Source organism: Schistocerca nitens, chromosome 10 (genome assembly GCF_023898315.1).
Source record: "Schistocerca nitens isolate TAMUIC-IGC-003100 chromosome 10, iqSchNite1.1, whole genome shotgun sequence".
In the NCBI taxonomy this organism is placed as follows: domain Eukaryota; kingdom Metazoa; phylum Arthropoda; class Insecta; order Orthoptera; family Acrididae; genus Schistocerca; species Schistocerca nitens.
This window is the reverse complement of record NC_064623.1, coordinates 92,142,040-92,155,450: the sequence shown is the minus strand read 5'-3', so window position 1 is coordinate 92,155,450 and position 13,411 is coordinate 92,142,040. Positions and strand designations below refer to the sequence as shown.

The window sequence follows — 13,411 nt, the reverse complement described above, 5'->3', positions numbered from 1 at the left end:
AACATAACCTAAAGAAACATTGACTAAAAGTGGAGAAAACTTTTTATATTATCCCACTTCCAGCTAATGCGAAATTTGTCACATTTGTTCATTTACATACTACTACAGTACAGGAGTTTAAAATCAGTCCACTACCATTAATCAGAAATATTACTGATAAAACCATGGAAAATATTGTTCACTCTCAAAGCATACATTCATGTATACTCCCAAGCAGTCAAGCTGGAATCGGGCTCATTACTGACCATTGTCTCTTTTTTTCCCTTGTCGGGATACTCTGATCCTACTTCTTAAGTGTTGTGCCATGGAATAATTTAATTTTAAATACCTTGTTTCTGGAATGCTCACTCCCTTAGAACATTTCAGTATTATTGTTAATGTCAGAACTGGTTTGTTGAGTGGTATATATGAGCACATTGTTGTCACAGAATTTGCATTAGCAGAGGAGATTTACAGGCATTTATGAACTATGTTTCTTAATGTTACAGTAAATCCGATGATGACTCTGCAAAGAAGAATGTAATTGAAAAACCATTGGACGGCATACACTGGAATTAGTATGCAACATGAAACTTGATGCGGCACCTAAGTTTTGGTTAGTAGAGCACTCCACAGATCATATCTGTAATCTGTTAACAAGCTGTACAGACATTCACCAATAAAACTGATTTAACATTCTGTACAGTTATGTTTGGCAATTGGTAGAACGATTTGGTACTCAAGTTTGCATGAGAACAGATGTATGGTAGATAGTAGTGTCAAGGATTACATATTTCAGTCTGCTTCCCCCCACTCCATCTCATTTCCTTTCAGAATTTCATTTATATATTTGAATTAAGATCGCAATTCTCAACCTATGGGATGTTCCCACTAGGTGGTGGAACGACGACACTAAATGGGGGGGAAGGGGGGGGGAGGAGAGGCACAAGCTTACTAAAAATATTCAAAAAATTATTGATTTACTTAAAGAAAAGAGAAGCAGAATACATTCTGACATAATAGTAAATTTAAATTACCATTTATGCTGGTATAATGCACTTAATAGATAGGACTGTACAAATGGTGCGCAATATATTTAATAATTAAACAAGTCTTGTAATTATTAGTGACACCCTTTCGCCTGGCTTGCAGACCAGACCAGAAGTGGGGTTAATGTTAGAAATACTCACTCTTGACTATTTTTCTATGTTTAGCTAAGATCTATATTTTGTCATCAAAGCAGACAGTGCAAAAAAATCTGGTTTTGCAAAGGTAGGATGTTGAAAAAGATAATGGTGTACAGAATGCTTTGACATTCAGTGTAGAGAACTCATCAGTCCACCCCTGTCCAAACTTCAAAGACCGATTTATTACTAAATTATCTTTTGATTTTTGCCAGTTATCCTGAAGTCTATAATGGCTACTACTTTGGCTGTTGAGATACCTTCGGATTCTACATGAAAGACAGATTACTGTACAGGGCCATTGATTTTGGTTTTGTCAGTGTAGCGGATCAGGTTTTTAACTTTGCAGCTTTAGTGTCAAAATACATTATATATTGTCATATTAGGAAAAGGTGGAGGATGAAAAATGGGGTCTCGTATACTGAAAGGCTGAGAAACACTGAATTAAGGAATATTGTTGCAGCTGTGCACCCTAATACAGTCGAAAAATATATTATGTGGTCTTCACATATTTTTTACTGGAACAGGCTGTCTGATACACGAAGCCCAGAAGGGTGTGAAGGAGAAGGGTGAGGAGGATGGAACAAAACAATTGTCTACTTTCAGCAGATATCATTCTAATATCATGTAACATTCCTTCTAGCCTCGATAAGGACAATCGTTCAGTGAGAAAAAGTACAACTTGCAGGTACGGCATATACAACTGAAGCTGCTCACTAAGCAGATCTCGTAGAGATTGCAGGGATGTTTCACCCACTGTTCGAAATAGACATTTTCTGTGGGATTGAGATCGAGTGATGTAGCAGGTCAGTCGGGCTGCAATCTGTTGCCAGAGTGTTCACAAACTGGGAACGTATACATGCAGTCCTGCGGACATGGCTGTCATAGATTTGAAAGAAGAGGGTGTCTACGGCATACATATTATGAAGAAAGAGCAACAAATGGCTACTGAGAATGTTCAGATGGAAATCCAGGCTCGTGTCCACAGTAAGCTGAAGCTGAATAAGTGAGCCCAGTTCTGGTGCGAAAATCACTCCCAAAATATGACGGAACTATCTTTGGCTGATACTACAACCTCCATACACTGTGGGCTTAATGCCTCATTGAGCTGTCAGTGCACTCATTGGCGGGCGTTGGTAGAAGAGAAGCAAAATTGTGACACGCAGACCACAAAATGTGCCTCAAGTCTGCTACTCTTCAATTTTGGTGGTGTTCAGACCACTGAAGACGTGCAGCTTTATTTGCTGCTGTGAACAACGGCTTTTTGTGAAGTACTGGATTCCATATGTCCATTGCGTGCCTTTGCATTTTACACTTTGAAACTAGTTGAGATAGACCTACATTCACTGGCAGCAGCAATTCCAGTCGTGTTTGAACCAGATTGTCATTGATGAGGCATGGCAACTGTCTTTGGTCCTGGGCAGGTAGGACCATTTTACAACCACTTTGTTCTTAAACCATTCCTTGTAGAATTTTGGACATTCCATGTTGATACACCCAACAGTAACACACATACTAATGTTGTTACAATTGTTACAAAATTTAATTTCAATAATTACCAATTTGTAATTACAGTCACTCGATCATGTCCAATACGACCAAGAAAAGTGGCCATCTAGTGCTCCACAGTTGTAACATGTACGCATAATAGCCTGTGTACCATAGAGCTCTATATCAGTTTTAATCTTATCAAATATTTTGTACTTCATTTGATACAACGTACACAATATGTGCCACTGATTATGCAGTATATGCCAGAATACCAGTCCATCAATTAAATATTTTCACAAGTAGCTCATGGTGCAGCAAGCTTTCTTTTAACTGAACACTGAAAAAGCAATGACAGAAACTTAAAAAAATCTGGAGTTGGATTAAAACACAGCATGACTCGATTAACCCTTTAACTGCTCTGGATGTGTTAACACGTGCGCCTTTGTACTTGTCCCTGTGTGCTCCGAACGTTTTTACGCGCGTCACCAGTCCTTCTACCTGGTACTCTGAACATGTCTACGCGTAGACACGTTCAGAGTACCAGGTAGGACTGGTGACGCGTGCAAACATGTCCAGAGCAGTTAAAGGGTTAATGATACGATTTCCTAATGACATCATTATTCTGTGAAAGTGAAGAAGAGAGTTATGGTATATTTTAAATGGAATGATCAGTCTAATGAGCATAGAAAATGTAACAATATTAGAGAAAGAAAGTTGCTACTCACCATATAGCGGAGATGCTGAGTCGCGATAGGCACAACAAAAAGATTAACACAATTGTAGCTTTCGGCCATTAAGGCCTTTGTCAGCAATACACACACACACACACACACACACACACACACACACATACACATTGTGGTTTCAGTTGTCTGAGACTGCAGACGTGTGTGCAAGTTGCATTTGTGAGTGTGTGTTAATGGCCAAAAACTATAATTGTGTGAATCTTTTTGTTGTGCATATTGCAACTCAGCATCTTGGCTATATGGTGAGTAGCAACTTACCTCCTCTAATATTGTTACGTTCCAGCCTGGATTTTCCATTGTTTGAGCATACAAAATGGATTGAAAGTAAATAAATGGAAGACGTACTGATGAGTAGCAGAAATGAGATTAGCAACAAACTTAACATAAATGTTGGAGAAAACATATAAGATTAATTGAACAAATTCTGGAACCTTGTAAGCAAAAAAATAAAAGATGGAAGTAGCAAGGAATGCAGAGCCTAAGATGTCAACAACTGCAGGCTAAGAGGGTGTTCCCCACTAAAAAGTTTAGTAGTTTCAAACATAAGCTGTATATTGGAGCAATTAATTTCATAGAATTTATGCCAGAAACGCAGCATTATGTGGTAGCCAATCATGGACTGCATGAAAACCAAGAAAGAAAACAGTAGAAGTGAAGTGCAACATTACAAAAGTATTCTAAAAATTAAGAAAGAAGAAACGATGAAATTCTCCACAGGATTTCTGATAAGGAATATGTGGAAAACACTGATTGGAATGGGGCAAGATGATAGGACACACGTTAAGACATCAGGGAATAATTTCCTGGTTACTAGATGAAGGCGAAGAGGATAAAAATGGGAGGGGAAGGAAACAACTGGAATTTCTCCAACAGATAGAGGATGTTGGGTACGAATGCTACTCTGAGGTAATTCCAGTTCACCCACTGTTCTGTTGTTGCGTTGGTAAATTTGCCTGAAACATATCTGTTTACCAGTTGTCGTACTGGATCTGGATCTGTAATGTGTCGTCAGTTCTCAAGAAGGTTACATATGTTTGCTTATGAGTGGTTCTCATTGATTTGTTTTAAAAACAAATCAGACTTTGCATTAAATTTTGCTTTAAAAATGGAATAAAATGTAACAAAGTTTAAGGTATGTTGAATATTGCTTTTAATGAGTGTGCTATGAGTAAAACGAGGGTTTGAGTGATGTAAGCATTTCCAAGATAGCCCTGAAGGAGTTGAAGATGATGAAAGTTCTCGACACCCCAGCACATCAACACCTGATAAAAATCTGAAAAAAGTGAAAGAAAAGGTTGTGCACAATCTCCGAATCACAGTCAGAAAGTTGCTGATAATGTTGGCATATATCAGTTGGCTTATGCCGTGAAATCTTTTCAGATGTTTTAGGTGTGAAACATCCAACAGCAGAATTTGTGCCAAAGGTGTTGAGTTTCGAGCAAACACAGTGGTGAATTGAAGTTGCTCAGAAGTCACTAAATGAAGTCAACAAAGGTGCAGAATTACTGAAAAGTGTCATAACAGATGATGACACACGGGCGTACATTGCAACAAAGACTTTCTTCCCAGTGGAGGAATTCTGCTTTGCCGAGACAGCAAAAAGCTCAGCAAGTGCATTAGATTTTAACAACATAGTGCATCACACCAGTTCTTGCCAAAAGGCCAGACGATCAATTAAAATAACTACATAAAAGTTCAGCACTGTTTGTGGGAATCAATCTGAGAAAATTCCCCGGATTTGTGGCGAAAACGTCCATGGCTTTTGTACAATGATAATCCACTACTCACACTTCATTGCTTGTTCACCAACTTCTGGCAAAAAACAACACTTTCGTGATATTTCAGCATCCATATTCGCCAGTGACTTTGTTCTATTCCCAAAAATAAAGAGCCCCTTAAGCTGTCATTTTACAAGCTTAGCTGAGTTTAAAAACATATTCCTGAAAAAGCTAAATGCTATCCCAAAGACAGTTCCAAAAATGTCTTCGGGATTGCAAGAAGTGTTGGCATAAGTGTAAAATATCTAATGAGTACTACTTTGAAGGAGATAACATAAAATCAAATGAAGAAATGAAATTATTTCCAAAAATTGAAAATTCAGGATACTTTTTTAACACACCTCATGCATAATGTCTCAGTATTCATGCCTGTATGTAACTGTTTTTGTAGTGAATAACATGCTCGTAGAGCTATAATTACCTAATATAGGCCTACCCTTTCAGGTAAGATGTAAATTTAGTCCATTGACACGAAACAAAAAGTTTGAAAATAAACTCATTAACAAAGTTGTAATTACAAAACTAAACTGTGGTATTGTCCTCCCAGGAGTCTCTGGTGTTCCCTGCTGAGACCTTCACTGACACACGGTGGCAAAAGAACCACATTGTTCAAAGAAGTGCAAGTCAGAGCACTGTTCTTGGCCAGATCTAGTCATAAATAAAATATTATGTTGAGAACAAAACTTTGTTTTCCAAAAAGAAGAAACACGGAATAGCAGAGAGGTAGATGGAATAGGTAGAGAATAGCTTAAGTTTTGGATGGAGTATCCCAGAGCTAATAAAACACACACAAAACCATTATCACAAGCTACTGTCCTCTCCAAACATTGCAGCCAAAAACTGACTTAATCTCAGTATGCAGCAGTATTATCTTTCCTAGACGTCAGTCCTCTTGACCAGTATTTCCTCAATTTGGAGAGTAGAAATCTGTTCTCAGGAACATTATATTCGTAGAAATCTGTCCTCTGGCACATTAAGTTTCATTGTAGAATTCAGATTTTTTCCCCTCTAAATATCTTATTTGTAAATATCAGGTCTCTCTTCAGGCTGTGCTTTGTTGTGTTGTTTTGATCATAGAATTCTTATGTTGTCAGATTATGAGTTTCCAGCAATGGAAAATCCAGGATAGAATAATGATAATATTTTGAAAAGGATAGATTGCTGCTCACCATATAATGAAGATGATGATTTGCAGAAAGGCACAACAAAGAGACTGCCAACAAGTAAGGAGGAGAGGCTGGGGCAGGGAGGTGGAGGTATAGCATGGTAGGGTTTGGGGACGGGAAAGTGATGTTTGCGGGAGCATACACGAACAAGATGGAGGGAAGGTGGGGCTTCTAGGTACAGTCAGGTGGTTAGAAGGGGGAAACAGAAAGGGAGATAAGAAGACAGGTGGAATAGGAGTGTGAACTTGGAAGGGGATAGGTGGGTGCAGGATTATGACTAACGAAGATAGAAGCCATAAGGGTTATGAGAATGTAAATAAATTTGAAAATAAACTCATTAATAAAATTATGGTTTTAAATTCAGAAAAGCTGGTGTTGATGGAAAGGATCTAAATGGCACAGGCTGTGAAGCAGTCATTAAAATGAAGAAAGTTTTGTTGGGCAGGGTGCTCAGCAACTGGGTGGTCCAGCTGTTTTTTGGCTACAGTTTATCGGTGGCCATTCATGCGGACAGACAACTTGTTGGTTGTCATGCCAACAGGGCATGGCGAGAGGTAGTCGAAACTGGTGGAGAATGTGATTCAGTAGCTCCAGTCCTGTGTGGTTCTGAGTCACAAGGGGAATGCTGCTCTGTGGCTGGATGGTGGGAATTGGGAGGTGGGTGCTGACTGGAGAGATAAGACACAGGAGATCTGTGTCTGTTCATGGTTGGGAGGGTAATTATGATCTGTGAAGCCCTCATTGAGACTTTCCGTATATTTCTAGAGGGACTACTTGTCACTATTTATGTGACGGCCAGGAGGTGGGTAGGGTGTATGGAAGGGTCTTCTTGGTACGGGGTGGGTGGCAACTGTTGAAGTGTAGGTATTGTTGATGGTTGGTAGGTTTGATAGGGGTGGAGGCACTGATGTAGCCATCTTTGAGGTGGAGATCAACTTCGAGAAAGGTTGCTTGTTGGGTTGAGGAGGACCAGTTGAAGCAAATGGGAGACGAAGTGTTGAGGTTCTGGAGGAATGTGAATAGGGTGTTCTCACCATCGATCGAGATCATGAAGATGGCATCAATGAATTTGAACCAGTTGAAGGGTTTGGAATTCTTTGTGGTTAGAAAGGATTCCTCTAGATGGTCCATTAATAAATTGGCAGAGGATGGTGCCGCCCATTGATTCAAAGAATAAATTTTATGGGTGAGGATCTACTTGGTCATGGTGATCAGTAAGGAGGTTGTATATTTGGAATTTGTTGGGTATTGGGGAAGGTAGTGTTAAAGAGTGGCAATGCCATGAACATTAGGGATGTTTGTGTAAAGGGAGGTGGCATCAATAGTGACAAGCAAGGCACCATGTGGTAAAGGGTCAGGAACTACGGAGAGTCGGTGAAGGAAATTGTTGGGATCTTTCGTATAGGAGGGTAGGTTGTGGGTAATATGCTGAAGGTATTGGTCTACAAGAGCAGAGATTCTCCCAGTAGGGGCACAGTAACCGACCACAGTGGGGCGTCCTGGGTGGTTAGGTTCATGGACTGGAACCATGTAGAACTTTGGAGTGTGCAGAGTGGTCTTGGTGGCGAGAGTGAGCTTGATTCTCGGGAGAGTATGGGATGAGCCTAAGGAATGGAGAAGAGAGACCGGAGATCCAGCTGGATTTCTGGAATGAGGTCCCTGTGGCATGGGTTGTAGGTGAACGAATCTGACAGCTGGCAGAGTCCTCCTGCCACGTAATTCTTGTTGTTCGAAACAGCAGTGGTAGAACATTTGTCAACAGGTAGGATTATTAAGGTCAGGATCAGATTTTAGGTGGTAGATTGCAGTTCTTTCTGTGGATGTGAGGATAGCTTGCATGTTGAGGGATTTGGGGAATGATGGTGAGGCAGGTGCAAGGTTAACAAATTCTGGAAAGTTAACGGGGTGAATTGGGTGCAGTGGGGATGGATCACGGTAGGATGAGGGAGCGAACTGAGTGAAGTAGGGTTCAACATTGGTCTTTTGTTGAATCTGATTGGTAGGGTTTGTGGCAAAAAATGATTTGCACTGTAGGGACTAGGAGAAGGAAAAAAGGTCTTTACCAAGTCCTGCATGAATGAATTTGAGAGTGGAGCAAAATGTGAGACCTTTGGAGAGGAATGATACTTGTGCGGAGCTAAGATTTTTGAAGGAAAGGTTCATGACCATCTTTTGGATCTGTTTAGGTTCTGAATTTTGTATGGTGGTGGGAAGGAGTTTTCGAGGGTTGGGTAAATGTAGCAGGTCTAAAAGGCAGGATATATTGTCTATGTGGGGAGGTTTGGAGGTTGTCATGTTGTAATAGTCAAAGGCAGCAGTATGTGGTGAACAGGTCGGATAGTTTTTTGAGGTGACATTGTGCGTGCTGGTCTAGTTCCTGGAGAGTGAGAGTTTCAATGTGTGAGATGGGATCCAGGAATCTGGGATTGCATAGCAAGAGAATTTTATGTATGGAGAGAGAAGGTATTGCAGAGTTTGGGCCCAATCGATGGGTCTTGTAGGACTACATTGGTGAGGGTTAAGGACTGGCAGAATCTGATCAGATAGAGGTTATTGTGGAAGGAGGGGCTGCGGCCATAGACGGGTAATTTGATGGTAAGGCCATTTGGGGGGATTCCATGAGCCAAGCAACAACACAGGAACAATATGTGTAACTGTGTTCTGGCTAGGGGTGAGTAAAACTTTCCTGTATTGGTACAGATGGAAGGAGCAAGGATCCATTGTGGAGGATAAAACCGTATAAAAATATGTAAAAAATGTAGAAATATGTGTGAAAAAATTCGCAAAAATGCACCAAAATACATAGGAAAATTCAAGAAAAGGACTGAATGGATGAAATATGGGGATACAAGATGAAACCTGAGGAAGTAGATAGATAATGAAAGGTGAAAACTAACTGAAAATGACATGAAAACACAATTAGATCAAAGAAAATTTAATAAAACTATTTTAATATTGGTTGCTGGTTTGTAGGCAGTATGTATGAAGACGGGGGACAGCAGGTGAGGTTAGTGTGCACGAACTGGAATAAGAGAGAAGGAGTGGGAGTGTAAAGGGCTTTGTAGGATCAAGTAAAAGTCCGTGTGGCACAGGGAGATACCAAAGTAACGCGTGAAAAACTGCGAGAGTGATCAATTTGAAGGTCTAGGATTAATGATATCTACGGGAGTATTGTGGAACATGAGATATTACACCAACAATCACCACGGTCTTGTGGCTGAGTGTTGTGCGTGGGTGTGATGGTTGGTATAGTGTAGCTTGTAAGAAAGAGTGCACAGTGCAGCTTGGAAAGTGACAAGTGAAACACGCGAAAGAAGAGAAAGAACAAAGGAAAACAGCACTAGGTTAAGGGATGGAAGAAAATCCGTTCGGCAGAGTCAGATACTGGAAAAGCCAGTTATGAGTAAGATAGATTGCTACTCACTAATAGCAGATAGCTTGAGTTGCAAATAGGCACAAACAGCAAAGGTCTTGCTGAGGCCTTCGCAGACCTCAATTACTCTGCCAACCGTGTACTGAAACAGATCTCCCATGCCTTATTCCTCCAGGCACCCCCATGTCCCAAAGTCCCAGCATCTGGCTACAGAGAAACATTCCTCTCATAGTCCAGTACCACCTAGGACTGGACCAACTGAATCACATTCTCTGCCAGGACTTGGACTATGTCTTGTTGTGCCCTGAAGCGAGGAATGTCCTATCCACCATGGTATTCTGCTGCCCACCTACCCTTCACAACATCCTCGTCCATCTCTCCACTGCCCCTGCTCTCAGCTCCTTGCCTTATGGTTCATATCCCTGCAATAGACATAGATGTAAAACCGGTCTCATACATCACCTATCCCATCAAAGGCAGGGCTACCTGTGAAACCTGTATTGTGATCTACAATTTATGCTGCAACTTCTGTGCTGCATTCTATGTGGGCATGACAACCAACAAGCTGTTTGTCCGCATGACAAACTGTGACTAAGAAACAGCTGGATCACCCATTTGCTGAGCACACTTCCCAACGCAATGTTCTTCATTACAATGACTGCTTCACATCCTTTGCCATCTGGACCCTCCCTGTCAACACCAGCTTTTCTAAATTGTGCAGGTGTGAACTCTCCCTGCAATACGTTCTTGTAATCCTCCTGTCGTCAACCTCTGTTAGTCATCGTTCTTCACCCATCTTTCCCTTTCCCCTTCCCTGTTCCCTCTCCAGCACTGCAAAACTTCCCATTCCACCTATGCATCCACAGTCATTTCACTTCTCTCCTTTTCTGCTGCCACCCCCCTCCCCCTCCCCATCTAACTGCCCTACCCTCTCTCCAACTCGTTTCCTGTATGCTTCCACAAACATCACTTTACTACCACCCTCCCCTATCCTGCAATCCGTCGTCCTCCATGCCCCAGCCTCCTCCTTATCCCATCTGTGGTGTCGTAAGCACACCACCAGGCAGCACCACAGGCATTAATAGGTCGACAACCCACTCCAGATACTAGCCCAGCTATTGCCGCACCAAGAAGTCGAGGCTGTGGCGCTGACAGAGAAGGGATATGTGCTAGCGCCACAGCAGAGCTGGTTCTTCCAATTCAGCTCTACTACCAAGAAGACCACCTTCTACTTGTTCGCTTCGCACCACATCGTCTGCTTCTAGCCAGTCCACACCACCCTGTCTTCATTGAAAATTCTCTTGGGACAAAAGCTGTTTACTATCCAGCCTTAGCTTCTGAAATGGTAATTGAACCACAGGGTCTGCTGCCCAAGACAATTCGCACAAAGAAGAGTATGCGTTAGTAAATGTGTGTGTTCTTGTCCCTAATCATTATCAGTGTTCTCCTCATTCTTCTCTCAGTGTTCTCCTCAGCCCACTATAAATAGCTGAGGGTGGTGACATGTCAAATCTCCTGTACTTCTACCCAATGTATGATACAACAGCTGGCCACAAGGAGGGAAAGGATCTGCGCAAGTTACAGGATTAATTTTTGTTTCTGCACATCCACCCACCCTTGTTACACATTATTTATTTCTTGCTATTTCTTTTTATATTAGTATATTAGTGTGTGTAATTTTGACCCCGGGATGGACACTACTGCTGAGACAAGTGTGTTATTTTGTGTGCAGCATCCAATCCAAAGTCCTTACAGGCATGGCTTCTTTGTTACAGGATTGTTCCCTAACGTGTGTTACTCAGTTACAGAGTAAAAAAATCCAGCAGTTGCTGCAAGCCATTATACGACTAACACAACAACAACAGCAGCAGAATCTACAAGCAGCACATCAGCCACAGCCTCCATGAGCCATTCCACTATTTCGCAATTTCAACAAACAGCATGAGAACTGGTCAGAATACTTAGCTCAGTTGATGAATTGGAGGCACAAAAATTGCAAGGTGTGGGGTACGGATGTTTGCAGGCTCATAGTGAAATTGTTTCCTGCAGAGAACCAGAACAGTAAATTTGATACTTCAGTTAGCAAGTTAACCACTTACTTTGATGAGCAAACACTCGTGGCTGCTGCGGGGTTCAAGTTTTTCCGCCTTCAGTGGGCAGCAGGTCAAACTCATAAACAGTGGATCACTGAATTACAAGGTTTAAGTAGGCATTGCCAGTTTTTTTGTCGTTGTGAACAATGATACAGTCATGTCATGCTGTGTGATGCTATAACTCAAAATATTTGTGCTGCTATTTTGAAACAGCTGATCCTTCTTTATATACATTGTTACAGTTAATTGACGCTCAGGACTCTTATGATTTAGCTAAGTGTGAGATGCAAATGTCAGATATTAAGGAATTGTATAGTGACAATGTGAGTAGTACTGTAGAACGTAAACAGTTCCATGCCCACCTGACAAATGTGATGCAGCATGTCATGTCACGTACGTAGGCAAACAGTGCCACGCTGCATCAGCAGAACGCCAGTAGACATAAAACAACAAAGTCTTGGTCAAAGTGCTTTAAGTGTTCTCAGTGCCCAAGTCACTATGCTGTTAGTTATTTTTGCAACACAGTTATGTTCAGTCAGTGTGCATGAAAAAGCTGTGTGGACAGCAAATTCCCAAGCAACATGCCACTAAACAAGTCCAGATCATTCATGTAACAACACAGCCAACCACGGAACAGTGCACCCAGTGGCTGTAGTAGATGCTGTGAAAGGTCACCCAAGTACAAAACTTAGCAAATGCCAGTCAGACGATTTTCATATGCCAAACAAGTCATGCCAAAGCAAACACAGGCCCACTACTAAATCTTTGTCAACTTCACCCTCACAAATTGTAGTAACTCATTGCAACAGGCAGGAAGTGATCGTTCTCTTAGATGTAGAATGTAGTCGGGACAAGATGTGTGTTACTGTGACAGTAGATAAAAAATGACAATAGATGAGGAAGATGTTAAATTGCAAATGGACACTTGCACTTCAGTTACACTTCTGAACAATTATGTTCACTAATACGAAATCCAGCTATATATGTGTTGTCAGCTTAGAATGGACAGGAAATTGCACTTTTTGGAATTTTCAGTAGGCCAGCTACTTTCCTAGGTGTAACAAAAACAGTTGTATTCACACCGATTTGTGCCGAATCTTCACAGAATATTTTTGGCTGAGATTCTTTTGACATTTTTAGACTGTCAATCCGCAAATGAGTTTTGCAAATTTCAATAGATGTGCTGACAGACAAGCTTCAAGCTGTGTGTGAAAAACTTTTTAGTGACCGTCTTAGTTGTGCAAACAATGATTCGGCTAATGCGTCACTCGGAGAAAGTGCCCAACCAAAGCTTTGTTGAGCTAGGAAAGTGCCCATTGTCACTAGGGAACAGGTCGCTGAACAATTACTACAATGGCAAGCTGATGGTTTCATCGAAATCAGTGCAAGTCAGTGGTCTTCCCCATTAGTCATCGTTCCCAAACCTTCAGGAAGTCTTCAACTGTGTGCTGATTCTAAGTCAATTGTGAACTCTCAGACAGTGATACACACTTACCTTTTGCCTCGCCCAGAGGATCTGCTGGACAGATTAGAAGAGCATCATTACTTTTTCAAGAGAGGCTGGGTGGATGCTTACCCCCGATTGCCTTTGGATAACTTTT

General features: G+C 41.3%; 1 protein-coding gene across 8 annotated transcripts in view; it reads left to right on the top strand.

Annotated features, from left to right (window-relative positions):
• LOC126210336 (speckle-type POZ protein-like) overlaps positions 1 to 13,411 on the top strand; it is a 103,083-nt gene that overhangs the window by 79,407 nt on the left and 10,265 nt on the right. For all 8 annotated transcript variants that reach the window (XM_049939548.1, XM_049939550.1, XM_049939547.1 and 5 more), the window contains one exon: positions 489 to 595. In XM_049939548.1, the coding sequence (XP_049795505.1) occupies positions 489 to 558 (70 nt within the window). In that variant the 3' untranslated portion in view covers positions 559 to 595. The remainder of the gene's footprint in view (positions 1 to 488; positions 596 to 13,411) is intronic.